Here is a 27,634-nt window from a genome sequence, read left to right as displayed (position 1 = left end):
GGGTCATGCGAGACAGGCCAGCCACCACTGGCAAGTTGATTACACTGGACCCCTTCTATTATGGAGGGTGGTGGGAATAGATTCGTATTCTGCATACGGATTAGCTACCTCTGCCCTCCTCGCCATTTGTGGTGTTTCATTTATCTCAGCGTATCTCACAAACATGACCTTCAACCAGACAACCCAATTGTTTCTTGTTTGTTTGTTTTTTAAAGTTTTTTTTTTGATGTGGACCATTTTTAAAGTCTTTATTGAATTTGTTACAATATTGCTTCTGTTCTATGTTTTGGTTTTTTGGCCCCGAGGCATGTGGGATCTTAGCTCCCCGACCAGGGATCGAACCCGCACCTCCTGCATTGGAAGGTGAAGTCTTAACCACTGGACCACCAGGGAAGTCCCTGAGATCTCATTTGTGAAGGAAGTGCAGCTGTGGGTTCATGTCCAGGAAATTCACTGGTTTACCACATGCCTCATCACCCAGAAGCAGTTGGCTTGAGTGAAATTTAGAATGGCCTGTGGAAGGCTCAGGTATGGTGGCTGACCTACAGGATGCAGTATTCACCTTAGACCAGAGACCAATATACGTTGGCATCTTCCCTTGAGCTGGATGATGCTAGTCTGGGAACAAAGGGATGGAAGCGAGAGTGATTCCTCTACTATGATACCTAATAACCCAGTTATAGAATTTTTGTTTTCCATCCTGTGACCTTGGACTTGGTGGGTTTGGAAATTCCTAGTAACAAAGAAGAAATATTTCCACCAGGGAACATAGTTATGGGTCTGTTAAATTGGAAACTGAGATCATCCTGTAGCCATTTGGGTCTCCTCATCTTGGACTAGGAGGTGGAGAAGGGGGTCACTGTGCTGTCAGGGTGATTTATTCCAATATCTCAGAAGAAACGGTATTGCTCCACAGTGAGGGCAAGGAGGACTAGCTCTGGAACCCAGGGATAAACTGGGGAATCTCTCGTTATTCCTCATCCCATATCCTACTCTGTAGGTCTGGGGTGGGGGCATGCATTTAGATTCCTAGCAAACTCCCCGGTGATGCTGATGCTATCCGTCCTACGACCATAGCATGACTAGCACTGTCCTAGGGCACCTGTTCCCTCCTGAGTATTCAAAAATGCTTCCAGGTGAGGCCTTCAAGGCCTTGTCAAGTTCTTTGATGGGGTGGGTGTCTGCGGAAACTGGCAACCAAAAAAGACAGGGCACCAAGAATTTGGATCCTCTGTGAAGGAAGATTTGGGTCATTCCACTGGATAAAAGACTCCAGCAGTGGAGGGACTGCCAGAAGGTAGAGGGGATACGGAATGGGTGGCAGAAGAATGACACTGTGGTTATCAACCTAGGCCTCCTGACCAGCCGTAGAAGAGGGGACTCTAGCAGCAATGCTTTATATGAATCGTTTCATTCACTCACCTAGAGGGGGATACGTTACAGTGTAAGTTCCAGGGGGTGTGGAACTAAACTGATAGCAGCCTCAGACAATGTGGTTGTTGATGGGAATTTATATTTCCCCTATGTTGGGGACATATACATTTTCCCCATCCACGATGGATGCTGAGTGGTAATAGGGGTGCACTGTACTGGTTAGTTTTCGTTTGCTCTAGTTTGCTAATATATATGAAGGATATCACCAAGAGTCCCCTGTCCTTTAGCTTCTGTTGTTCTTGGCTGATGGCATAGGAGATTAGAGGGCAGAAGGTGAGAAATCAAGGTATATATTCTCTTCTCACTGGGTTGCACTTTGATTGTCTACCTGTGGCCATGGCTTTTGTTGGGGGACTCCTCTCCCACTGCTACAGCTTCCACTGGATTCTGGGAACACCCCTTCCCCTTGTCGCTTCAGGCCCAAGTGGTAATGGACTCACCCTGTTGCCCGTCCATGGGTATTTTGCCAACCCCTTTCGTTTCCCTTAACCCTGCCCAACCTCTGTAAATATTCTTTCATTAAACCCTCTTCATTTAATGCTTTGGGTGTGCATCTCTTTCCTGCTAGGGTTCTGAGTGATATGGGTCCCAAACTCCCCAGGAAGGAGGGAGAGTCTTAGCTGATGATGATCAAGGACATGAGGATTCAGGGGGCCGGTTGGTATGGCCGAGGCTGTCCTGTCCCTCTGAACACAGCCAACCTGGCTGTACTGTTTGGACAGAATGACTGGGCATGTGAATGTGGACCAGTGAGCTTAGCTCGAGCACCTCTCAGCAGACCGGGCTATAAACCAAAGAGGGCACGGCAGGTGTCATCCGTCACACTCGTAGGACCCATCTTCCACAGCTAGACTGCGGGGTGTGAAACCACACTAGTGGACACACCAGGCTTTGAAATTCTCTCTACCTGATATTTGGAAGCAGGACCAGCTCCTTCTGGATTGAGTTAGCCTCGAAATTCTGGGGCAATTTTATAGGAGAGGGAGTCACGGGTCTTTCAATTCAATAAGAGCATGTAGATATTTGAGCAACTAATTGGAAAAAATGAAATAGAGATGATGGGAATTGATATACCAGGCTGGTAAAACTAGTGTGCTATTATTCATATCAGCCTATCTGAGCATTCTCAGCGGTCACATTTATGCTAGCAACCGTCATTCTGATTTTTTTTAAATTAATTTTTATTGGAGTATAGTTGCTTTCTGATTTCCTGCTTCTGCTTATTTCTGCTTCCTCACTTGTCCTTGGGATGACTATCCCTTTCCAGATTACATTTCTTCACATTGACCACCTTCCAGATGTCTTTATTGCCCCCAAATACCACAACCACAAAGTGGATTGTGTATCAGACTTTACTGAGGGTTTGGAGTAACATGGAAGGACTGTAGCAGAGCACAGAACAGGCAACAACGTAAAATCAGCCAAGAGACACCACTGTCTGGAAAATCCATCACCCTTTCCCTGCAGCGGGGAGTTTCTCTCTGATCATATTTTGCCTTAAGTCCTGGATTAGGGCCAATGCCACAAATGCTTTTCATTTGCTCTCTGCCACCTTCCAGTCTTCAAAAATTCTCTTCATTTCTTTTGCTGGAGAGTTTACCTCTCCATACCAAACCCCAAACTTCATCTCAGCTAGCTAGAAACTGGCTAAGATGCTCTGATGACAAAGGGCCATCTCCTCCATCCTTTAGCAGCTAAAGCAACAGCAGAAGCTTGAAATTTCAATTGGTTTTTCCCCTTAATGTGATCAAACGTTTAGATGGCTCTTCCTCCCCCATGTGTCTCTAAGGTGGAGGGGGTGTTATTTAAATATTCATTCTCCACCATCCTGAGCAAGCCCAGGGTTCGTCATATCTGTCTTTAGCTTTCTTTTTTTTTTTCTAATTTTTTATTTTGCAACATGTATAATAGGGGAAATGAAGGCAATCCAAGTACTTATTAATAGGACTCTGGATAACTATGTACATGCACTAGATGGCATGGTTTATAGCCAGTAAAATGATAAATAGGAAGACTGTAGCAGAAACATGCTTATGATGAAATGTTAGGAGATGTTGATTTAAATGATGTAACCGAAGGCTTTTATGAAAAAAAAAACATCTTGCACGTGGGCAAGGATTAGAAGGGAACACATGGACACACGATAGAAATCACTATTTTGTGGAGGCTTGGATTAGGAGTGATTCTAAAATTTTCCATCTTTTTCTGAAATATTATTTCCCTTTGCCACCAAAAAAAGAGTCAAGAGATAGAGTGGGAAATATTAGCAAATCCAGGTGTGGAAAAGAAATAATTGAGACCAAAGGATCCCCAGGGCAGTGCTTCTCAAACTTGAACATGCACACAAATTGCTCGGTAGATCTTGCTAAGAGATTCTTGGGCCCCATCTCCAGAGATTATGATTCTGTAGGTCTGGAGTAGGGGTCCATGATTTTGGATTTCTAACAAGCCCCTCAGTGTTGCAGATGCTATTTGTCCTTCATCATGGTTTGAGTAGCACGGCCCTCAGGCACCTGCTTTTCACTCCTGAGAGCTCTAAAGTATCTCCAAGTGAGGTCTTCAAGCCCTCTTCTTCTTCCTTGGGATCTGTTATTAACTGATTGGGCGTTGGTTCTGATTTGCATTGTAAATCCATGCTGATGAGCTTTTCACAGAAGTGCTTGGTATCTCTGAGGTAGGCTGCAGAGTGAAGGCTGCTGCTAGGCCTGAGGCAATGTACAAGGCCCTTGCTCTATATCCTCCCCTCACACAGAACTTCCAATGCACCTTGGTCCACTGCCTTTGCCAGCTGTCCCTTTGTGCATCCCACACAGTGGGGGTGTGGAGGAAGGAACAGCTAGATATGCCCTGGAATGCTGTCTGAGCAGCTGTGGCCTTGTTCACTTTCAGCGGTCACCTAGTGGTGATGGTGCTTTGGAAACCCACTTCCCAGGTGACCTGGGATGGAGTGGGACCCATGGCTGGGATGCAGGTGATGGGAAGGGAGCCTTGAGCTTCTTCACAGCTGCAAGGCACTTCTGATGGGGATGGCAGGTGTGCCTTAGAGAGATGGAATAAATGCATTCAGAAAGAGGGGGAGTTCTGGTGGTCTAGTTTAACTTCATATTATGTTTGTGGGAATACCGATGACAATGATAATTATGTAAATTAATAGACACCATATCCCTTGAGGTCAGGTGCTGGGAGAGGTTGCTGTGAGTATTCCTCTGACCAGTGGTCCTGGCTGGGAGATTTGGCCTTTCAGAAGTGGCCCTGGGAACTGAGGAAAGCCCAGGGTTCCAGGCTCTGCAAAGAAGGGGGAAGCCAGACCTCTCTTCCTCCCAGCTCAGACCCCTGGCTTCTCCTGGGGTGGTAAAATCAAGAAAATACACCAATGTTTGCCCATCTTCTCTCATTTCATCCTCACAACAACCTTGTGAGGTAGATGTTATTCCCTCATTTTACAGATGAGGAAACTGGGGCTCAGAGAGGCTGAATTATTTGGGGTCATACAGCAAGGAAGTAGAGGATTTGGGACTTGGGACCAGGTTTGTGGGCTCTGGTCCAATATTCTTGCTGCAAGGCCTTAGATGTAGGTGATGGGGTGGGAGGGGGTCAGAAGGGTGGGAAAAGAGGGAGAAGAGTCATTATCAACAACTTATCCCTTGTCTCCCCCCACAGCACGTTTACATTCAAAGCACTCCCACTCCTGTCCTTGCATTCACATGAGGTTTACACAAAACAAAAAGGGCAAGGCTTTTCCTTCCCTTTTTAAAATCAGGGAATGGAGGCACTGAGAGGTGAAGTGACTTGCTCAAGGTCACACAGCCTTAGAGTGACTGACAGGACTAGAAGTCAGGTCTTCCTGTCCGATATTAATCTCATAACTGTGTGCTCTCAAGAGGTCACTGGGTGAAATAATTTTGCATGAGGAAAAGTTAGTGAAAAAAAAAAAAGTAAGACTAAAGGAGATAATTATGCAACTATGACCTATCCACCTGATGGAATACTCTGCAGCCAGTAAAAATGATGGCTATAAAGAGTGCTCGATGAAATGAGAAAGTGTTCATGCTCTAATATGAAGTGATACAACATCATGCACACAGTATGATTTTGACTATTTAAAAATACATGTAAAAAATGCTGGGAGAAAATATATCAAAATGGTGGCTTTGGGGAAGTGGGATTATAAGTGTTATTTTCCCCCATCCTTCTATTTTTTCTGTATTTTCCCAAACTTCCAAAATACACATTTCATTTATAACAGGAAAAATATACCCCTCTATATTTTAGTTTCAAAAAATACTGTTGGGAAGCAGCCCCTGTGCCTTTTGTGAATTTGGGGTGATGCACCTTCCAACTCCTTTCCCACGTCACCACGTGCTCCATTGCTGGCCCATTGGGAAGGGGCTGGGGCTCAGGTGAACGTCTGTGCTGGGAGCCTCCAGGGCTAGTGTGTGTGCTACTTTGCATGTTAAGGGCAAGAGTCTCCTCAAAACGAGACCACTGTTGTTATGATGGGGGGTGACTGTCCCATATCTGATGCCAAAAGGTGTGCGCGAGCCAGGGAAGGTGACCGCCCCCTAGGCTCACAGTGACTCCCCAGACTGGCACCCGGGCCTCCTGACTCCCGGCCCAGCCCTCTCATCCCCAGACTGGCCCACCACTGCAACACCCACAGCCTCCCGATCATCTCACCCTGCTGCTCCTGGGAGAGCAGGCAAGGCTAAGGTGAACCTTCTCCATCCCCGGGTGGCCAAATCCTTTCTCGCCTCCATGGGCTGGAAAGCCGGTGGCCAGGGGACAGAGGCACATCCTGGGGCAGCCCTGTCCAGAGAGCGCTGGGGTCTCGGTCCCCCGCCGCGGCCCCCGCCCGCGGGCGCCTCAGTCATCCAGGTGCTGCTCCTCCCAGGTGGATGTGGGGATGGCGCTGTAAGGGTCCATGATGACCTTGGCGCAGCGAATGATCATCACGACGAGGAAGAGGCAGAGGAAGACGAAGCAGGCCAAGGTCAGTCCTTTGTCCACGTCGACGTAGACGGGCTCAGGCGTGGGGTCCTCCATCCCTCGGCAGCGGCTTCGGGCTCCTCCTCCGGCTCACGGTTGACTGGTACCATCTTCCACCCCTGCAGAGAGCCACAGCAGTGGGGACCGGAGGGTCGTGCCACCTTGCCTGGGGTGCGGGCAGGGCACAGCCCTCCCCCTTCTTATATGTCCCCCCGGCGTGGGAGTCTGCTGCTCCCCTTCCCTCCCCCACATGACGGCGAGGAGAGGAAGGGTCACGGGCCTCCTTTTCAGGCGCCTACGTGGTCTCAGCCCTGAACCTGATAGGCAACCCAGGTGTCAGGGCCCAGCCAGTGCGTCCTAGGGGGTGGGGGAGGTGACAGAGGAGTCCCAGCAGGGGTAGAGCTGGGCTGTAGCAGAAGCACCTCCTGAGGATGGAGCCCCTGCAGTTGCCTCCACTCTCTGAAACCCTTTAGGACGAGTTATAATAATGCTTTCAACTCTGCCAAGCCACTGACTGAGGGAGATCAGAGAGCGTTTTATTTTATTTTATTATCATTGTTTTTTTTTTTGGCTGTGCTGCATCGGCTTGCGGGATCTTAGTTCCCCCACCAGGGATCGAACCCGTGCCCTCTGCAGTGGGAGCGCAGAGTCCTAACCACTGGACCACCAGGGAAGTCCCCAGAAAGCATTCTAAAAAGTTAGGTAATTAATATATATTTTTTAAAGCAGTAGAACTTACGTTTCAAATGAAAATGAACGTTGAACACCAATACATGAATAGATTGAAGAGGGGCTGCTGTCCCAGAGTTGGGTGGGCAGGCAGCGTGGAGGGTCTGCATCCCCTCCCCCTCCGTGGGGGCCTTCTGGGACTCCTGAGGGACTTTTGCTGAGCCCCAGAGTCACAGTTGGAAAACTGCGGGTGTGATGGGAAGAACAGTTTTGGCAGTCAGGTGGACCCTGAGCCCAGCTGCCTTGCAGTGCAGTCCTGGGCAGTGTAACGTTATCCTTGTATCAGGCCTACGCCTCCCTGCTGTGATAATACAGGGCGGGAGGCTGCATCGCAAGGGTGTGAGGAATCAGTGCATCTAGCATGGTCCCCGGCCCTGTGGGTGCCCCAGAGCAGGCCGAGATGGCAGGTCACGTCCTTGCAGCCCAGCGGTCAGGGAGAGCTTAGGACGAGGGACACTGCTGCTCGTTATCATCAGTCCCCTCCCCACCCCCCCACTGAATTTTCAGAGCCCTTGAGCTGTACATTGTGCTTTTACATCCAGTTTATTATTTGATCCTCACGACAGCCCAGGAGGCATGTTAGCCGTGTATCGATATGCCCATTTTATAAACGTGGAAACTGAGTCACAGAAAGGGGAGGAAATGACTTACCCAAGGTCCCACATCCCAAACCCTAAGCCTCTGCATGCCTCTCTCTTCTCTGATGGAAAGTAAAGTGGGGACCCATCTCCCCCACCCACTTTGCAACTTCAGAAGGGCACCTATGCAGCCCTGGGCTGGCTGGTCCTGGCATATCTGTAACCACAGGTGACTATGCTTTCCCCTCCACTTTTTTTTTTTTTTTTAAGTTTTTTTGGCTGCGCCACATGGCATGTGGGATCTTAGTTCCCTGACCAGGGACCGAACCCATGCCCCCTGTGTTAGAGGCGCTGGACCGCCAGGGAAGTCCCGCTTTCCCCTCTTTCAGACCTCGTCTCCATCCTCACCCCTTCCCAGAGGGCACTGACCTGCTGGTCGGAGTGATCACCACTTCACAAGGGCCACTGGGTGGGCTCGCACCCTGGGTGGGGCTGCTCCAGGAGGGAGGGGGAGTGACCAGACATCACAGCTGGGAGCCAGTGAGAGCAGTGGCCTTTCCCTTAGAGAGCAGGTGCCCACACTGGCAGCAGCTGGAACAGAACAGGACAGAAGAAGGCTGATTACCTCCCAAGATGCCCACACCCAGTTGTGAGCTGGGCTGGCAGGAAAGTCTGGCCTGGGCAGCTTCTCCCTGGGCATGGTGGTGGGAGCGGCCACAATTTATTCTGATGCTGTTTTTTCTTTCCTTCTCTCTTTTAAAAAATATAACATTAAAAAAAATTGTGGTGAAATAAACATGACATAAAATTTACCATAGTGACCGTGGTTAAGTGCACAGTTCAGTGGCTTTTGGACATTAAACCGTTGTACAGCCATCACCACCATCCATTTCCAGAAATCTTTTCACCTTGCAAAACTGAAACTCTGTGCCCATGAAACAACTGGGCTGAACTGGGAGGTTGGGATTGACATACATACATTACTATGTATAAAATAGATAACTAATGAGAACCTGTTATATAGCACAGGGAACTCTACTCAGTGCTCTGTGGTGACCTAAGTGGGAAGGAAATCCAAAAAAGAGGGGATATATGTATATGTATAGCTGATTCATTTTGCTGTACAGTAGAAACTAACACAACATTTTAAAGCAACTATACTCCAATAAAAATTAATTTAAAAAATAAAAAATATAACATTTTTAAAAATTGTGGTCAAATATACATGACATAAAATTTACCATAGTGACTGTTGTTAAGTGCACAGTTCAGTGGCTTTAGGACGTTCAAATCGTTGTATAGCCATCACCACCATCCATCTCCAGAACTCTTTTCATCTTGCAGAACTGAACTCTGTGCCCAGGAAAAAACGGGTCCCCATTTCCCCCTTCCCCTCAGTCCCTGGCATCCACAATTCTATGCTCTAGGTACCTCATATAAGTGGAACGATACAGCATTTTTCTTTTTGTGACTGGCTTATTTCACTTAGTGTAATGTCCTCAAGAGTCATTCAATGAATGTCAGAATCTTCTCTCTTTTTTAAAGGCTGAATAAATATTCTATTGTATGAATATACCACGTCTTGTTTATCCATTCATCCATTGATGGACACTTGGGTTGTTTCCATCTCTTGGCTATTGTGAATAATGCTGCTGTGAACATGGGTGTACAGATATCTCTTTGAGGCCCTGTTGCAATTCTTTTTTTTTTTTTTCTTTTGAACAGAGAACATGCTTTACTGAGGAGTAGATATAGAACAGCACATTCTACCACATGTGGGGAAGGGTTAGCTTCTGTAAAAGGCCTCTATCCCGTAAGAAAACCCCCAGTGAAGTTGCTTTTGGATAAATTTTAACAGTGACACTGAAACTGGCAGGGAGCTGCCACTGAACATGCTTAAAATTAGCTCCCCCCAACCCACAGTGAATATAAGTAGCGTACAAAGATGACAAGAGAAAGGCACAAATGACCAGAGCTGGGATTGTGGTGAGGGCTCCACATGAAGACAGCGGTGTTGTAGGAGACCAAGTTGGAAAGGGTGACATGTCATACATCAAAAGCTGCCCCAAGGTAGCAGGTTATAATGGGCTAGAGAGAAATTAGAGGGAGCATCTCTTCCTTCACTTAAACAACACCAAAAATAGGAGACCAGAGAATGGGGGGATGGTGGTAAATCCCAAAAAAGGAAATGGAGGAGGAGTTCTTGGAAGGGCATAAGCACTTTAGTCCTAGAGGGAGGGTGAGACACTGTTGAAAAGGGAAGCAAACCCTGGCAGAGGTGACCATTCTGCCTTGCTGAGTCATGGGCTGAGACACGGAAGTCATTTTCAGTCACTTCTCCAAGGATGTTCAGACAAAAGCAAGGTAACTTATGTGGAAGTATACGTGTGCTATATCAGACTGATACTGGTGAAAAGGTCTCTGCAGTATAATTAACCAGTTAACATGCAGCATGAAAGGGAGAACTGGAAATTATTTGGGCACCTGCAAACGTAAAGACGGGCAGGGAGTAAAGAGAAGAAAACATTTACTACTGGGCACTTTCTGGTGAGGCAAAAAGTAGTATTCCATTCCCTTCCACCAAGACGTTGCCCACTGCCCACAGGTGAACTCAAATCCAAATACAGAATCACCACCTCTCAATTCTTTTCTCCATCTCATTCAGATAATGTGCCATAACCGAGACTAATCCCTGCGAGAGTCTTCAAAAGTATTTGGCTCTGGTCAGCCTGAGACTGATCAAAAACAGGTCTTGCAGTAAAAATGGAGGAAAAAACTTAAAGTGAGATGAAATCCAAAGGGAAGGGACCCCTCCTAGGACACACACACACTCAGAAGCGTTACCTCGTCCCCGCCCCTCCGAGAACACAGGTAAGGAGTAACTGGGAAGGTCCTGGTGGCGGTAACCAGAGTTGGTGGCCTGGTGACCGGGCGGCAAGAAGCACTATTACAAAGTTTAGAAGACACGACACGACCTCATGGGGCCAGAGGAGAGAACCAGTGACTGGACAGGTACAGTACCAAAACAGAACACCTTGGGTCAGTGCTACGAGGGATCTGCACTCAAGTTAATACAGATCCCATCCAGGCAACCTCACTGAGGCCGAACAACAGTTCCTCAGAACCAGAGTCTGCAGTGTACACGAAGGTCGGAGCCAGGACAGTCCTGAGGGGGATGGCCTTCCCAAAGGATACTGTACTTGCCAATCACAAGAGCAACAGAAATGACAGACAGATCCCTAGGGTACGGATTCCTACTGCTGGGGTTTGCTGGCTCGGAGTAACCGGTCACTTTAAGTGCCCTTCGGAGGGGTCCCTTTTAAACAGCTTGGATCCGTGGTTTTATTGGAGTTGGATCTTTTGGCCTCTTTGGCTATCCACTCATCAATCAGGTCCTGTCTCTTCAAAACTAGGTGTTTTCCTTTCCAATATTTGAGCATCTGAAGGGCTTGCAGAGTGCTGACAATGTCCACAGGATTCACAGCTGTCTCCTGGTTAATTTCTTTGAGAGAAATCTCTTTGCCTTGGAAGTTATGCAGTTAACGAAGAAGCACTTCTTCCAGTAACTGTGGTAGCTTATGAGCCCCAGATCTGAGAGTGGACGTTCTGGGGAGCCAACTTTTTCTTCCACTTTGGAAAGCAAATAACTGAAATCAATGAGCATCTTGCCATAGCCCTGTCTCATGTACCGAGGCATGGTAAGGATACAGGATACATTGTGGTGGAGGAATGAATTCTTTTCCTCGGAAAACTATCCAGTCAGGTGACAATCAGTGTTGTCTGCTTCCATCATAACATAGAACAGGAAGGGTTCCACATCATAATATAATGTCTTGTGGTCCAGAAAAACCTTGGCCAACAGGCACAGTTTTTGGCAGTAGATCTTGTTTTTCTTGCCATCCGCTTCAAACACAGAGATTGAACCTTTGCATTATATCTCATCTCCGGGTGGGTGTTTCCACACACACTTAGCCATGTGTCAGTGGAGTATTGTCTGGCTCTTCATGTGTTTTAAACAGAATTCTCACATGTAAGACATCCCAGTCGTGCATATTCCTCAGGATAGGGAGAATGGTACCAAGTATCAAGCTCATAGCGACAAAAAGCAATAGTTTTAATCATATTGCTCCCCTCTGTGATTCGACCTTGCAGCCTTAACTTCTCCAGACCCTCTGAAGCCCGGGCTTGTGCTCTTCCGAAAAGATCCAAGTCATACTCGCTAGTCAGGTTTGCCAAGAGAGGTTCCTGGGTGTTCCCATAGGTCTGCCTGTGTTCCATATATTTCTCTTTCTGTTCTTTGCTCAGCGCAGAATTTCTTTTCTTCCTGAGTTCAGCAACCTTTTCCTTACATCGCAACTGCCTCTCTGTTGGTGCCTGGCGCCTGGTTGCATGCCTGTTGCTGCTATCTTGCCTGTGGGACAGCATCTTTCTTCTCTCTGCTTATCCTGGCTCTGTGCTCTCACCTTGCATTTATCAGCTGAGAGGTTATGATAGAGAGGGCATCCTGATGTAGAGAAATGTCCCTCGTGTTTTCCTGTAAGGTGTCCTAGGGAGTTACAGCCTGGTGTAGGACCCTTCATACTGAAATTGTAGCTTTCATGGAAGTGGCAGCGCTTGGGGCGATGAGAGAGATCACTGCCCGAGTCCTTCAGAGACATGTCCTTGGCAGTGCTCTCATCGTGAGACACGTTGGGGCTGGAGATGTCTATATCAGACTCAGAAGAAGGGGTATTTCCAGCTGGCGTTCGAGGTGGAGACTCATCGTGATCAGCTGTATTTTTAGTTTCTCTATCTCAAAAGTCAACCACTGGCTCACTTTCTGAGGCAGATGAACGAGTCTGCCGAAGCGGGTATTTTTTCGGAGGCACTGGGGTGGGCTGCTGCTGACGACGCGTCACTGTCCTGGTAGAATAAGCAGGGCCCTCGGTGCCGAAGGACTGCACGTTTCCAACAGGACTGGCATCTTGGGAACTCTGGCTTAGCTGGGCTGAGGAGCAGGTGACTTGGGCAGATGGCCGGGATGTGCCATCACTCTCTGAACTGTCTGTGTGCCCGAGATCTGTAGAAAAATTGGAATCTTCGGTTCCATCTGAACTACCACCTACGTTCCTCTTTCTTTGCGGCATTGCTGGCGGCTGCGGCCCACCGGTTCTGATTCAGGCAGAGGCGGCAGCAGCAGTAGGAATGGTGGCTCCAGCAGGCTCCGTGGCGGCCTCTGTAGCGTCCCAATCCTGCGGACGATCCCAAGTGCCTCCTGCTTCACAGCGTCTAGAGCCTTCTCCTGTTGCAATTCTTTTGCACAAGTGGAATTGCTGGATCAAGGGTAATTCTATTTTTAATTTTTTGAGGATTAAATTTAACATCGTTGTATAAAACAATACTTATACACAGTTCAAAATTCAAAAAGTACAAGAAGAAAACCGCAAAGAGCAGTTTTTAACGACTTCTGTCTCCAAGCAATCCAGTTCATTTCCAGACAGATAACTACTGTTATGAGGTCCTCAGACATCCCTCTCATCTGGAGGTATTCAATGCATAGACATTGTATTTGCAACTATTTACATGGTGTTTACATTGGGTATCATAAGGAATCTAGAGACGATTTAAAGTATCCAGAAGGACGTGCATAGATTACATGCAAATACTGCGCCATCTTATATAACGGGCTTGAGCATCTGTGGATTTTGGTATCCAGTGGAATCCTGGAACCAACTTCCCACAGCTACTGAGGGACAGTTGTATTGCCTAATCATGTTTGCTTTGCCTTTTCTTTTTCCAGAAATATATCCTTCTGTTGTAACTACTAGGGCATGCAGGACCACTTCCTCTCACCCTATCCAGTGGTGACACCATCTTGAGTGTGCTGTACATTTTCCACTCAGGGCACCCACGGAACTCTTAGGGTTCCTTGGACCACACTTTGAAAATACAGATCTAGTCCACCTCTCTCCATTTCAGAAATGAAGAGACTGGAATTTAGGGAGGCGGAGGGGTTTTCTCAGCATCTCAGAGTGATAGCATAGCTGACCTTGGAGCACACTCACATTTCTGACCCCAGCCAGGCCTGTGCTTTGGGCCACACGCACTGAAGCCACATGGTCCTTGGTGGCTCTCAGGGACGGAGGGACATGCTGGAGTTTCATGCTCCTGTGTTTCACAGCTGCACCCGGTGTGACCTCTCAAGCGCAGACTCTGAAATCCCTGGCCAACGGTCTGCCTTAAGTTAATATCAGATACCCCGCACCAATTGTAAAAGTCAGACCTCAGAGAAATTGTCTCATTACCCTCTCGTGTCTTGTATGGGGCGAGAATTGGTCCCTATAACCTGGTAACATGCCCCAGAGGAAGATTATCAGCATTTTCTGGATGCTTCCGGCTGGAATGAGTGCCAACGACTTGGATGCAAAGAACAAATTCATCTTTCCTCCCTCCAGACGGAGCGTGCGCATTAATCTTAATTACTGGGCCGGCACACGTCCCTTCCAGCCCCGTTTCCCAGTGAGGACCTGACACCCGGGAGCGATGCAACACTGAACTCGGCTGCCGTCCCCTGGGAGCTGAGGAGCCGGCCTTCCCAGGGGCCAGCTCAGTGGCCCGCAACAGAACTGAACCATCCTTCAGCGTGGCGCCTGCGCAAGCCAGATGCTCCATCTGCCACGTTCTTGGGGCGGCTGGAGGTGAACTTGCTTGAGTCCGGGCTTCTGATCTGGGCAAGGGAATGACCCTGAAGGGGAATGGCTGCTGGGCTGAGCCAGCACACTTGTGGAAGTGAGCGGTTCTAGGGTTGGGGTGTAGAAGATCCACATGGAAAAGAGTCCTGCCAGATGCCATGGGAAAGTCACAGGACAAAGCGACCAGTCCAAATAGAGGCCCTGGAAACAAGCATCTCGGTCAGGGTTTTAGGAAACAAACAAGCAATAGGGCAGCCACAGTTCAAAGGGAACACAAATAGAGGATTTACATACAAATGTGTGTGCTTCCCCGGGGCTGGAAGTGGGGTGCTCGAGACCTTACTCCCTGGGCTGACATATTTCTTTATTTCTGTACATATGTGTGTCTTACCTGCTAGGGCTACCATAACAAAATACCACCGACTGTGTGGCTTAAACAACAGAAGTTAAGTTTCTCACAATTCTGGAGGCGAGAAGTCCCAGATCAAGATCTGGCGGGGTTGGTTTTTGGTGAGAGTTTTTCTCCCTGGCTTGCAGACAAGCCTCCTTCTCGCTGTGTCCTCACATGGCCTTTCTTCAAGGTATTGGGTTAGCCATAAATTTCGTTCGGGTTTTTCTGTAACATCTTACGGAAAACCCGAACAAACTTTTTGGCCAGCCCAATATGAGCACAGAAGGAGGGAGAGAGACATTGCCCTCTCTTCCTCTTCTTATAAGACCACCAGTCCAATCAGACAAAGACCCCACCTTTATTCCCTCGTTTGACCTTAATTACCTCCTAAATGCCTTATCTCCAACACATTGGGAGTCAGGGCTTCAACATATGAATTTGGGGGTGATACACAATTCAGTCCATAGCAGTGTGTCAGTTCCTCAAGGGCAGGGTCCAAGTCTGGCCGAGGGGCACTGCCAGCCTGGAACCAGGCCAGGCCCACCCCTTGTGGGTTCACAGGAAAGGTCAGAGGTGATGCAAACCTGCACTTAGCCACTGCCCTCTGGACACCAATGGGAGGAAGCAAGGGGACTGAAAAAGCATGCCACTTATTACTGTGGGGAGAAACAACGGGCTGTATTGACATTGTGGATTCAATCAGGTAACAAAGATTGGAGCTGATCACGTGCAATCATCCACTGGTTCTATAAATAGTAGCGGAACCATTATGAAACGTGACCTGTCAGAATCACTTCCCCACATGCCAGATGGGTTAAGTGGATGACATTTGCTCAGGACACAGAAGATGTCCAGTGTCATAACCCGACACCAATTACGTTGTCCTGTGGGACTGCGCTTGGTGGCTCCACGCCTCCATCAGAGCAATTAACAAGCTCGCAAGAGGGAAATGATGAGTATATGCTAAGAGATGATTAAGACCATAACCACTACCAGGGCGGGAAGGATGTATGGAGGGGATGGGATTCATGGAATATTGTGGTGAGAACTTGTTATCTTCCAATATTTAAATATCCCTAACTTCTAAGAAACATTGCAGAGCAAGGAGGCTGTATGAAGCAGCACCGTTTCAGATAAAAGAAAAGAGAATATTTCCGCCAAGAGAAGGCATCATCATTGTATCATACTTCCATAAGCCGTCATACCAGTTCTGCTGTATCACTTTTATAATACGATGCTGATGTTGTTGGCCTCACTTAGATCTCGTACTCCCTTAACTATTCGGTGTGCACACCCCCCAGCCTCTGTATGTTTTGATCCTAGCAGCTCACACCTACTGTTTTTTAGAAGACTGCCCTTGGGCTACTGCAGCTGCTTCACCCATGCGTGCAGAGAACTCGAAATGCCTAGACGTTTACATCAAGGACTCTTACCCTACCCAGATTGCACAAAATGCTAAAATTAGGAGATTCACTATCAGGAAAGCGTGTTCTGAACAGAAGGCCAAGGGTGGGACTGGACAACCTTTTGCTAGTGCGGAAGAGATTAGATGTGCCACTCAGCCATCTCAGCAGAAACCAGGAATAGAAATGAGATTATCCAGAAAAGGTCTTTGGAGGACTCTCTTATCTAATGGAGTGAATCCCTGGGACATGCATGGGTAATATACAAAGGGTTTGAGAATGTTACATTAGAAATGCTGCTGGCTGGAACCGAAAGGGACAGAGACAAGATAAAATGAAGGAAGGCTATTGGACTCTAAAATTTCTACAGGCAGGAACAGGATGATAAAACTAGTCAGCTACAAAGTGTTCTACTCTTCAAGACAATAGAATAATGACTCTGAGAAGAAGAGCTTTGGCTCAGAGTGCAGAGCTGTGTGGATCCTTGAGTCACAGATTATTCCCAGACCTTGAAAACTAGTGAAGATTTCCCAGTTGGATTTTGAAATTGCTTGGGACTGGTGACTCCTTTCTTCCTTCCACTTTTTTTCCTCCTTTAAAATGGGAATGTGTGTAACTGTTAACCTATGCCTGTCTCACCACTGTATTTTTGGAGCAGATAACTTGACTTCTAGTTCCACAGACGGAATTTTGCCCCAGGGTGGATCATATGCAGAGTTTTACCCATACTTAATTTAGATAATTTAGATTTGGAGTTGATAATTTTGGACTTTGAGTTGATGCTATAATGGGTTGAGAATTTTGGGGATGTCAGAATGGGGTGAATATATATAGGATAGAGATGAATCTTTGGAAGCCAGAGAGTGGACTTCAGTAGATTGACTAATACCTCCTCAAGAAGTCCACAACTGAATCTTTGGAATCTGTGAATGTTATCTTATATGGCAAAAAGAACTTTGCAGATGTCATTAAGTTAAAGATCTTAACATGGCGAGATTATCTTGGGTTCTCTGGCTGAGTCCTAAATGAAATCACAAGTGTCCTAGAAGTGTAACTGTAGAGGGAGATTTTTGGCTACAGTGGAGGAGGAAGTGTGACCACAGAAGCAGAGACTGGAATGATGACGCCAGAAGCCAAGGAATTCTGGAAGCCTCTCTAAGTGAAAGAGGCAAGGAATGAATTCTCCCCTGGAGCCTTCCATAGGAACCAGCCCAGCTGACACCTTGATTTTAGCCCCTTAAGACTCATTTTGGATTTCTGACCTCCAGAACTGTAACAGAATATATTTCTGTTGTTTTAAGCCGCTAAGCTTGTGGTCATTTGTTACATAGGCAACAGGAAGTCACTGTAGAGGTTTAAGATAAAGGCATTTCTGTACACAATCCTTTTGATTCTTACATTCGATCTATAAAAGACATGCTCTATTTCCCCAGGTTTGGAGAAATGGAAACAAATCAATCAAAGGTACACAAGAACATGATGTCTACTTACTAGAGGACGAGTGACTCACTGGCAGGCTGTCAGAAAAACGCACCTTAAAAGGGAACTGAAAACCAAAATGAAGGTGGAACAAGAGCACACCAACTTTGGGCACTGATGCAAGTCAGACAAAGACAGCCATATAGTTGGGGAAAGAGAGGGGAAAGAAATTGCACAAAGATATGGAGAGGACTTCCCTGGTGGCGCAGTGGTTGAGAATCTGCCTGCCAATGCAGGGGACAAGGGTTCGAGCCCTGGTCCGGGAAGATCCCACATGCCACGGAGCCACTAAGCCTGTGCACCACAACTACTAAGCCTGCGCTCTAGAGCCCACGAGCCACAGCTACTGAAGCCCGCGTGCCTAGAACCCATGCTCCGCAACAAGAGAAGCCACCGCAATGAGAAGCCTGCACACTGCAATGAAGAGTAGCCCCCGCTCGCTGCAACTAGAGAAAGCCCATGCACAGCAATGAAGACCCAATGCAGCCAAAAATAAATAAAAGTAAAAAAAAAAAAAAAAAAAAGATACGGAGAGTTTCATCAGGGGTCTTGCTGAGGCTGTAACATCAAGAACTGAGGCAGGGAGCGTGGTGCAGTGGGAGCTGTAGATCTTGCCCTTCCCACCCTGCTGATCCTTCAGGCATGGCAGTCACAGCAACAAGAGAAGCCAGAGCAAGCGTATCAGTAGAGATCCTGAGAGGCAATGAGCGGAGAACAGGGGCAAGGCTGTTCTTTTCCTTACACTAAAAGATCCATTATTTGTGCTAAACTTAGTGAACTTCTCTTCCTTATAGAATCACTCTCAAATAGAAAACACCTGAAAAAAATCATCTTCATTTCTGGAAGGCAGTGTGCTGAATAATGCCAGGAAGGGCACTAGCTTTCTACTGGATATGAGGAGTGGGTTAAAAAAAAAGATAATGCTACATTGTTACAGTGTATATATATAATGCTATATAAGGCGGTGTGACACCACAGGAAAACTCAGACTCTGGACACATGGATGTGGGTTCGAATTCTGACTTCACTGTTTACTAGTGGAGGATCTTGAAAAAGTTGCCCCCATTTAAGACTCAATCTCCTTGCCTATAAAATAGGGCTAATTATGCCTATCTCATGGGGTTGGCATGTGGATCAAATGCAAGAATGGTCCTTTTCTGGCCCAGATCTTTCCCATTCTCCCATGAGCGCAGGGACAAAACACACTTGGAAAGCTTGACACTACTCTTGGTCTGCTGAGAGCCTGCTCTCTGATTTTTTTACCTCCTTTGATAAGCTTCCTTTCAGACTCCCCTCTGTTTGTCCGCAGACCGTGTTCCCAAGTCACCTGCTTGGTTCATGGGTTCAGTGTGCATACGGGGATGTGGAGTTGAGTCACCCAGACCCTCTTGGTCTCAGTCTGTCCTGCAGGTCTCTCTGCTCTTCCCCACAGTTCAGAACATCCTTCTGGTACCCTCCCTGTGCTGACTCCTGCTTGTGCTTTCCACTGAAAAGCAGATGATGACTACACAGCTATCCTCCACACCTGGCCTGTGACTTCTCAGGCCTCTGGGAAGAACATGTCATATCCTGTCCATGACCTGCTCCTGTCATTTGCCTCAGACATTTTCAAACTTACAGGAAACAGGAAAGATCTCAGAAGTAAAGGAAAACAGAAATGAATATGATTGCTCAAACAATAAGTATCATGGCATATCTAGGAGCTAAATTATACTTGGAATAGGAATTTCAGGAGGAGAGAAAAGAATAGAAGAAATTATAATAGAAGAAAAGTTGCCTCAGCTGAAGAAAGCCTTACATCTGTAGCTTAAAAGGACTAATTGAATATAATGGATTTTTAATGGAAAGAGACTTACACCTACATTTTTCTTGGTGACCTCTGACTTTCAAAGACAGTGGGGAAGAAAAAAAGCTATGAGGATATAAAGAGAGAGAGAAAAGTAGGCTATTCACAGAGCGTAAGAAAATAATGTCAATAGACTGGCATCAGATTCTCCTCTATAACACTAACTACTTGAGAACAGGGAGCAATATCTTTAGGATCTTGAAGGGGAAGAGTAAAAACAAAGAATTCTGTATAAAATAATGCTATTCAGCTGTGAGAGCAACAGAAAGACATCTTCAGATATTAATGGATTTGAAGTACCCATCTCATGCATACAAGTCCTCCATCCTTCCAGCCAAAAAAACTTGCTTGAAGAGGTACTCCTTTCAATAAATGAATATTGATATAAATGAATAAATTTATTCATACCAATAAATAAATCAAAGTGAAAGATTCAAGGGAGAGGAAGACATGCAGAGAATAATAAAACCAATAAAATAATCTATAGTGTAAATAATTGTAATAAATATAGGTATAAAACAGTGTAAATGTTAAAAAAAGTATTTTAAAAATAAAAGTTACATAACATAAAGACTTTACAAAAATAATCTGTATCTAAAATTCCACATTATTTCAATAAAAATTAGGGGAGGCAAGGGGGAAGGAAATCAGAATATAATAAACTTTTAATATTATTTGGGTAATGTAAATATTTTAATAATTTTAATTAATTCAATAATTTAATGCCAGTTCTATTTTAATATTGATAGAGTAGTGTAGGTTAAGATATGTGTTTGCATATTTAAAGATAAAACTAGGAGAATGACAAAAAATAATTGAATAATATAATTGGTAAGCTGAAGAGACATTTTTATTGCCTGTAGGGAATATACATTATTTTCAAATGTTCATGGAACATTTACAAAAATTGATTTAGTGTCGATTTACAACGAAAACACCCACACATTTTAAAAAGTAGAAATTTTACAGGCTGTATTTTCCAACCACAAAGGATTAAACAAACTAACAAACCAACAAGCTATTTGATTTAAATGACGTTAAAAAATAATTATTGAGTTAATGAGAAAATTAAGCTGCAATTACAGAATATTTAGAAAATCACTCTAATGAGAATACTACATATTAGAAGTTAGGGGGTGAGGTGAGTGACAGCTGTTTACTACACTCAGGGCCAAAATCATAGCTTTCATGATTAAACAAAAAGAATTAAACAAAGGGAAAGAAGAAATCAACTGAGACAGTTAAAAAAACAGCATCAAAGAAATCTGGAAGATGAAATTAGTAAAATTAAAAGCAGAAATTAACAATTCACAAAACAGAGCACCAATAAAATTAAAAATAAACCACAGAGAAAGGTCTTTGTATAGTTTGAACCTAGGCTAACCTCTGGCAAGGTTAATCTAGAAAAAAAGGGAAAAAGCAAATATACACCTTTAGGAATGAGAAAGAGGTTATAACCATAGACACTAAGGAGATTAAAAATATAAAGAGGCAGTGCTGTGTAAAACTCCACAAATACATTTGAAAAATTCAATGATATGGATGTTTTCTAGAATGTAAATGGTCAAAATGGACTAAAACTATGCAGTATTGGAAAACAAAATTAAACAATCTCCGTGAGAGGTTTGTCAAGAGCCGCTGCTTAGCCCAAGTTGGGCTGGGGTCCAGCAACCAGACCAAGGCCAAGTCCATGAAGCTGCCTAAAGTCCTCCAGTGCATCATGGCCTCCCTGGAGCTTCCCTGGACTGGGGAGGCACCCTTCCTTGTTCTGAGAACTGGGGACAGCCTGGTGGCCACCACTAGGCTTCCTCTCCTCTTATACATCTGTGCTCCTCTTTGCCACTTTGGGATTACAAAACAACAGGAACACATTTCTTGTTAATAGTTCTACTGAACAGCTCAAGCTCCAAAGTCACCAACTTTGAATATGTTTCCTGGGACTAAGAAGTCCCCAAGGTGCTTACGTATGACCAAAGGGCCAGTTTGCTCATGCCTTCCAGGTGGAGCGCCCCCTTGAGGCCAAAGGATGCCACATCACCTCGGGAAGCTGGTGGACAACTAGGAAGCTTACTTTATAGCGTAGGTGGTTCTTCCAGGTGTGGGCTGTTCCAGCCTTCCAAAGTGCTCTGTCAGGAGACCTCACGTCACAGCTCCTTAGATTCGCTCCCATGTATGAGCCACATTCCTGGGACTCTAGTCAGCCTCCAGGATGGCTGGATTGTGACCGATCCCAGGATCCACAGCCTCAGGGATTCAAACCATTCCTCTCTCAAGAGACACCAACTCCAAACCTAATGCTTTTATCCTCACGATGATTTTATTTCAGAGGCTTCGTTGCTCTTTCCTCCCTCTGGATATTGTTTAGGCAAATCGTGAGCTACTGAAGCAGATATCTGGAACTTGAATCTTGGGGGCAAAGGGGTAGAGTCTCAATCAGTTTCCATTCACGAGGCTCCCAGGCTCCTCATGCAAATATGCCCGCCTCCCCCGGCATCACTCTAGGTCTGCTCATCAGCAGTTTATTTCCCAGAAAGAAATGTTAAATTTCCATCTCTTTGAATATCCTGCTACACAGAACCAACATGACATTTTAAAATGTCTGTCCTTACCTCATCTTGCGTTAGAAAACTTTGAACACTGTCTTCCTGTTTGCTAGGGCTGGGGCTTCATGAAAGTGCACGGAGCATATGTTTTCTGTCTCTACTTGTGTTAAACATATGGCAAAAGGGAACACTTTCTGTTGATAGTATTTCCCCCAAGTTAATGCAAATCCCCTCTGCAGAGCTCCACAAATTGCTTTCCTGGGTTTGAAGGGTAAACTGACAAGAGCCCAAAGTTGTGCAAACTGGGAAGAGATGTTTCTTTTCTAAGGAACATAATTCATTTCCAGCCATGAATTGAGATGTTCACATTTCCTTCTTACAAATTTTACAATTGTTATCTAGCAGCAGGTGGGCCAAGAAGCTGACGTTTCCTTTGCTGCAATTTTCAAAAGTAATTTGAGCCTTGTTTTGGATAATCAGTCTTTCAATATAGAATCAGAAGTGATGACCTTGGACAGCATCCAATCCAGTGCCATTATTTTGAGACTGTAGCTCAGAAAGGGCAAATGATGTGATCAAGGATCCCTTTATGGGACAAGCACTCTTGAAAACTGGTTGCTGGGGAGGGCAGTGACTTGACACTATCCATGATCTCCAACAAAAATCTCTGGTTTCCTTGAATTCCTTCCAACGGCAGAAGGTAGGCTCTAGTGCAAGGACATGAGAGGAAAAATTCATCTTGTGTTTTTCGTCTGCGCCACTTATAAGCAGGGCCTCTGTCCTCCTGTGGACTGCATAGTAACATAGCTCTAAAAAGAAACATCTAGGAAACTGAGACAAGACTGGCAAAGATGAGGGCTGGTGGAGATCCAAGCAAGGGGTTGGAATCCTATTTCAATGATTATGGTGTTGGCTATTAGTTTCTGGTCAATAACTTCCACCGAGTTAAGGATGTTTTATTCCTAGCTTGGACAAAGTACTTAAATTCTCTAAGTTTTAGTTCCCTTATATAGAGAAAAGGGGATGATAATGACACTGACCTCATAGGATTGTTATGAGGATTAAATAAAACATGGGAAATTCTCAGCACATAGTAAACGCTTAATAAATGCTAGCTGTTCTTATTGATTCTAGTATTCTAATGATTTTCAGGATCTTTTGAGATGAACGTGGATTTTTTCACTGTCTATGAAAAAATATCTTAACGTTGAACCAAATTTATATCCTGGAATAAATTCTACTCTGTACACTATTTTTAAAACACTGCTGGATTCAAACGTTAATGTTTTATCTAGGGTTATTACAACCATTACTAAGTGAAATGGATCTATTGATTTTTTGGTGTGCTATTCTGTTAGATTTTTGTATCAAGGTTGTGCTCATTTCTAAGCACAAGAGGAAGATTTCTGTATAATTCTGCATATCTAATAGTTTAGGAAGAGGAATTATCTGTTCCTTAGTAGTTTTTAAAACTCAGCCTGTGCCTGGGGTCTTTTTTGGAAATGGATGATGAACAACACTTTGATTTTTTAATGGATGCCAGTGTATTTAGATTTTCTACCTCTTCTTTTTTTTTTATAAATTTATTTATTTATTTATTTTTGGCTGTGTTGGGTCTTCGTTTCTGTGCGAGGGCTTTCTCTAGTTGCGGCAAGCGAGGGCCACTCTTCATTGCGGTGTGCGGGGCTCTCACTATCGCGGCCTCTCTTGTTGCGGAGCAGGGGCCCCAGACGCACAGGCTCAGTAGTTGTGGCTCACGGGCCCAGTTGCTCCGCGGCATGTGGGATCTTCCCAGACCAGGGCTCGAACCCGTGTCCCCTGCATTGGCAGGCAGATTCTCAACCACTGTGCCACCAGGGAAACCCTCCTTCTTTTTTTATTTTTCGGTATTTCCCCAAACTTCTACAAAGTATATCTAAAACTTGAATAATCAGAAAAATATTTTTTTCAGAGCAAATACCTTTAAAAATAAATGGTAAACCTTCCTTGCTCTGAATCCAAAGGACTCAGCTATTAAGCTATTAAAATATTTCTCCTCCAAAGAAGCAAACTGAGATAATTTCAAAGTTTACTCTGTATAAAGGTGAAAAAAATACCACAAGACAGATCAAAGATGAACATATAGATTGAAATTGGAGCAATAGATTGAAATTGGACTTTTGTGGTAAAAAAGTCACGGTCAAAGACACAATTGCCTTAGACCTAGAAGCACAGGTTTCCTTCCAGATACAGCCTCCGCTGTTTGTCCTTCTGTGATTTTCCACGGCTGGTGCAGCGGAGATTGAGGCCACGTCAGCCTGGACAGCTAAGCTTTGGCTACAGGGCGTGCTGCAGCCGGCTGGTCATGACTTTTGTGGAAAACAGGAAATTACAAAATGCCCTTGAGTGAAGCCCGTTGTGGGAACGAATGTGCCTCTCTAGGTCGAGAAGGAGAGAGAGCGTTCGTGTTTCTGTCCAGACAGAAGGAGCTGTGGACCTGGAGGGGTCCATAGTCTAAATCAAGCAAGGGTGCAAACAGTGCTCATTTCCCCAAGCAGGGGGTGTGATTCTCAAACTTTAGACTCCAAAGTTCAGCGTGCTAATCATCTCTCTCAGAGCTTGTTGAAATGTGCATTGCCAGCTCTGTGCCGGGTAGTTCTGATTCAGGGGTTCAGAGTTGAGCCTCTGAATCTGAATCTTACAACGAGTCTCCCAGCTGATTCTTCGAGAATTTCTCTGTTTCATTCTTGCAACGTCAGGTACAATCAGAGTCAGGTTCCACACGCACTTCTGCAGGCCTGCTGCATGGTAAGCATGGTGCTACTTGATTTCACATGTTCTCTTCTGTATGCTCCTCCTGGAACTTCGGAATTCAGCGTTCATATCTCCATTTTATGCATGAGAAAACTATGGCTCAGAGTGGTGGGGTGATTTGTCCGTGGTCACATAGCTGTAAGCAGTGGAGTTAAGATTTGGAGCCAGGTCCGGGGAACTTGACAACCCAGAGTCCCTCGTGTCCCCCCTGGGAGAATATCTCCAAGGTCCCATAATTTTTGATTCTCACCAGCCAAGGAATTGATTACTGGATCTCTCTCTTCCCCATCCTCCATCACCCTGGCCACATTCCCATGTAGGAAGCCCTTTCCTTCAATTATCCCATAACCCCCACCACCTCTGCTTCTAAGATGCCTCTAAGATGGTAGCTTTTGTCTTGAGAGCAGCTGAAGGGTTCCTTGCTTGGAATCACAGGTGGGGAACCCCTCCTCTGAATGGGGGAGTGGAGGCACTGAGGGGACGGGGAGCGGAGTGGTAAGAGGGGAAATCAATTCTTTTTTTGGATATCTTTATTTTTATGTTTATGTTTATTTTTATTTATTATTTTTTTTAATTTATTTTTTAGCCATGCCACGTGGCATGTGGGATCTTAGTTCCCCGACCAGGGATCGAACGGGAACCCTCTGTGTTGGAAACATGGACTCTTTTAACAGATTATTTATTTTTTTTAAATTTTATTTATTTATTTATGGCTGTGTTGGGTCTTTGTTTCTGTGCGAGGGCTTTCTCTAGTTGCGGCGAGCGGGGGCCGCTCCTCATCGCAGTGCACGGGCCTCTCACTGTCGTGGCCTCTCTTGTTGCGGAGCACAGGCTCCAGACGCGCAGACTCAGTAATCGTGGCCCACGGACCCAGTTGCTCCGCGGCATGTGGGATCTTCCCAGACCAGGGCTCGAACCCGTGTCCCCTGCATTGGCAGGCAGATTCTCAACCACTGCGTCACCAGGGAAACCCCGGAAACATGGACTCTTAACCACTGGACTACCAGGGAAGTCCCGGAAATCAATTCTTGATAGAAATACTGCAAACCCAACCTCCCCACACTCACATAGATACTCATTATCTTTCTAAGGAGCATTCTCAGAAATCAGAGAAATTGCTGAACAAGAAGACAGATTTTTAGGAGCGTTACAGTCGACTGGGCATGTATATTGATTAACAATATTGTCCTTGCTCGCTTGGAGATGCGGCCACTGGGGAGGCGCAGGAGTTTCAAAGCGTGGTTTGCTAATGGTGGCAACGTTTCTCCCTTCTTCTGTAGACACTGAGAACGACTATCTTAGTGTTTTAACTGGGGCACAGGGAAGGGAGACATATGCTCTGATCATACTGGACAATTCCGCCTGATGGTCGATACTGATGGAGCCCAGGTCACCTCCTGGGAGTCAAATCCAGAACGTCCGTTTGGCCAGTCCGTTGGCCCACTGGACAAGAGCACCCTTCCCAAACATCAGTTAATAAGAGAGGGGAGCAGACTATTTCCAAGAGGAGGGCCATCTTGGAAGCTGAACAGCTGCCCTAATGATGGAGGTTTGGATGCAGGTCCATCCACGCCCTCCAGAGACCTGGTACTTGTGGCTGTTCCTCTGTATGGGGTCTCGTTACTGTGCCAGCCTGGACCGCACCCTCTCAAACAGGCCAAGTTCAAGCATCATTCCCTCAGATGTTGTTATGGACTTAATTGTGTCCCCGGCTCCCCTCAAGTCATATGTTGAAGATCTAACTCCCAGGACCTGAGAATGTGACTGTATTTGGAGATGGGGGCCTTTAAAGAGGTAATGAAGGTAAAAGGAAGTCATACGGGTGAGTCCTAATTCAATATGAGTGGGGTCCTTATAAGAAGAGATTAGGACACAGACACACAGAGGGAAGCCGATGTGAAGACACAGGGAGAAGGCGGCTGTCTGCAAGCCAAGGAGAGAGGTCTCAGACAACATCATACTTCAACCCCAATGTCTGCCACGGGCGTGGGTTGCAGGAGTGGCTGCTTCTCTAACCCTGCTCAATCTGTAGGGGAAACTCAGGGTTCCTTTCTGTCACGCCATCCCAAGGGCAAGGATGAAATGCCATTCTGGAGTCTGTGGGGTTCTATGTGCCAAGGTATTAGGAGTCAGATCTTTTAGAAGAAGGATCCAAACCCTTCTAGGGCCTGGCCTCCCTACCTGGGGTATGCATACCATGGAGGGTGCAGGAGTGTGGCCCAGGATAGAAGGGCACTTCTTCCCAGAGTGGTGTTGGTAGTGGGCTGCCTTGCTTTATATTAACACGAAGTTGTATTCTGGAGTAGAATAAAATACTTAAAAATAATGTAAACATTAAAAAATATCAAAAGAATTAAAAAATTTTTTAAATTCCCATGAGAACAGAGTGTAAACTATATACTGAACATGAAATGTGTGCCTTGAGGCCAGTCATTTACTGAGACCCAGGGGCATGTTCACTCTTTTGTCATTGGGTCAGCAAGAGGGCAGGACATGACTAAAGGGGACAGGCACGCTGAAGGATGCTTGTTTGTATGGACGCCCCTCTGTGCTACAGGGGTCTCTTATGAGATTCTGGCATGAGGGATCCCAACCTCACCTCTTCCCACCAAGGATGTTGGCCTTCTATATTTCCCTTGAAATAAGTTTTCCAAGGGGGCTCCATCTGAAGGGCTTGAAGCATCATTGTCCCTGGGGGGACCGTCTTCAGGAATGGCCAGCATAGGGTCCTGTGTTCAAGAACACACAGAGGAAATCTACGTAGCACCGACGTCCATGGTA

General features: G+C 45.8%; 1 protein-coding gene and 1 pseudogene across 2 annotated transcripts; both read right to left on the bottom strand.

Moving 5' to 3' along the window:
• Positions 1 to 187: 187 nt before the first annotated feature.
• Positions 188 to 27,538, bottom strand: CTXND1 (cortexin domain containing 1). The gene is made up of 3 exons (XM_082448916.1): positions 27,453 to 27,538; positions 8,157 to 8,318; positions 188 to 6,539 (listed from the first exon to the last, which is right to left on the bottom strand). The coding sequence occupies exon 3, from the start codon at positions 6,475 to 6,477 to the stop codon at positions 6,298 to 6,300; it is 180 nt and encodes a 59-aa protein (XP_082305042.1). The 5' UTR covers positions 6,478 to 6,539; positions 8,157 to 8,318; positions 27,453 to 27,538; the 3' UTR covers positions 188 to 6,297.
• LOC309654523 (histone acetyltransferase KAT7 pseudogene) lies at positions 8,325 to 27,455 on the bottom strand (annotated as a pseudogene). Its single transcript has one exon. The product of its transcript is annotated as a histone acetyltransferase KAT7 pseudogene (transcript).
• Positions 27,539 to 27,634: the final 96 nt, after the last annotated feature.

The sequence above is a fragment of the Balaenoptera physalus genome (assembly GCF_965194825.1).
Source record: "Balaenoptera physalus genome assembly, chromosome: 2".
In the NCBI taxonomy this organism is placed as follows: Eukaryota; Metazoa; Chordata; class Mammalia; order Artiodactyla; family Balaenopteridae; genus Balaenoptera; species Balaenoptera physalus.
The sequence above is the reverse complement of the archived record's forward strand: the minus strand, read 5'-3'. Positions and strand labels throughout refer to the sequence as shown.

Bases quoted from the DNA above. Each gene is read 5' to 3' on its own strand.
- CTXND1 (XM_082448916.1), bottom strand. From the start codon at position 6,477: ATGGAGGACCCCACGCCTGAGCCCGTCTACGTCGACGTGGACAAAGGA.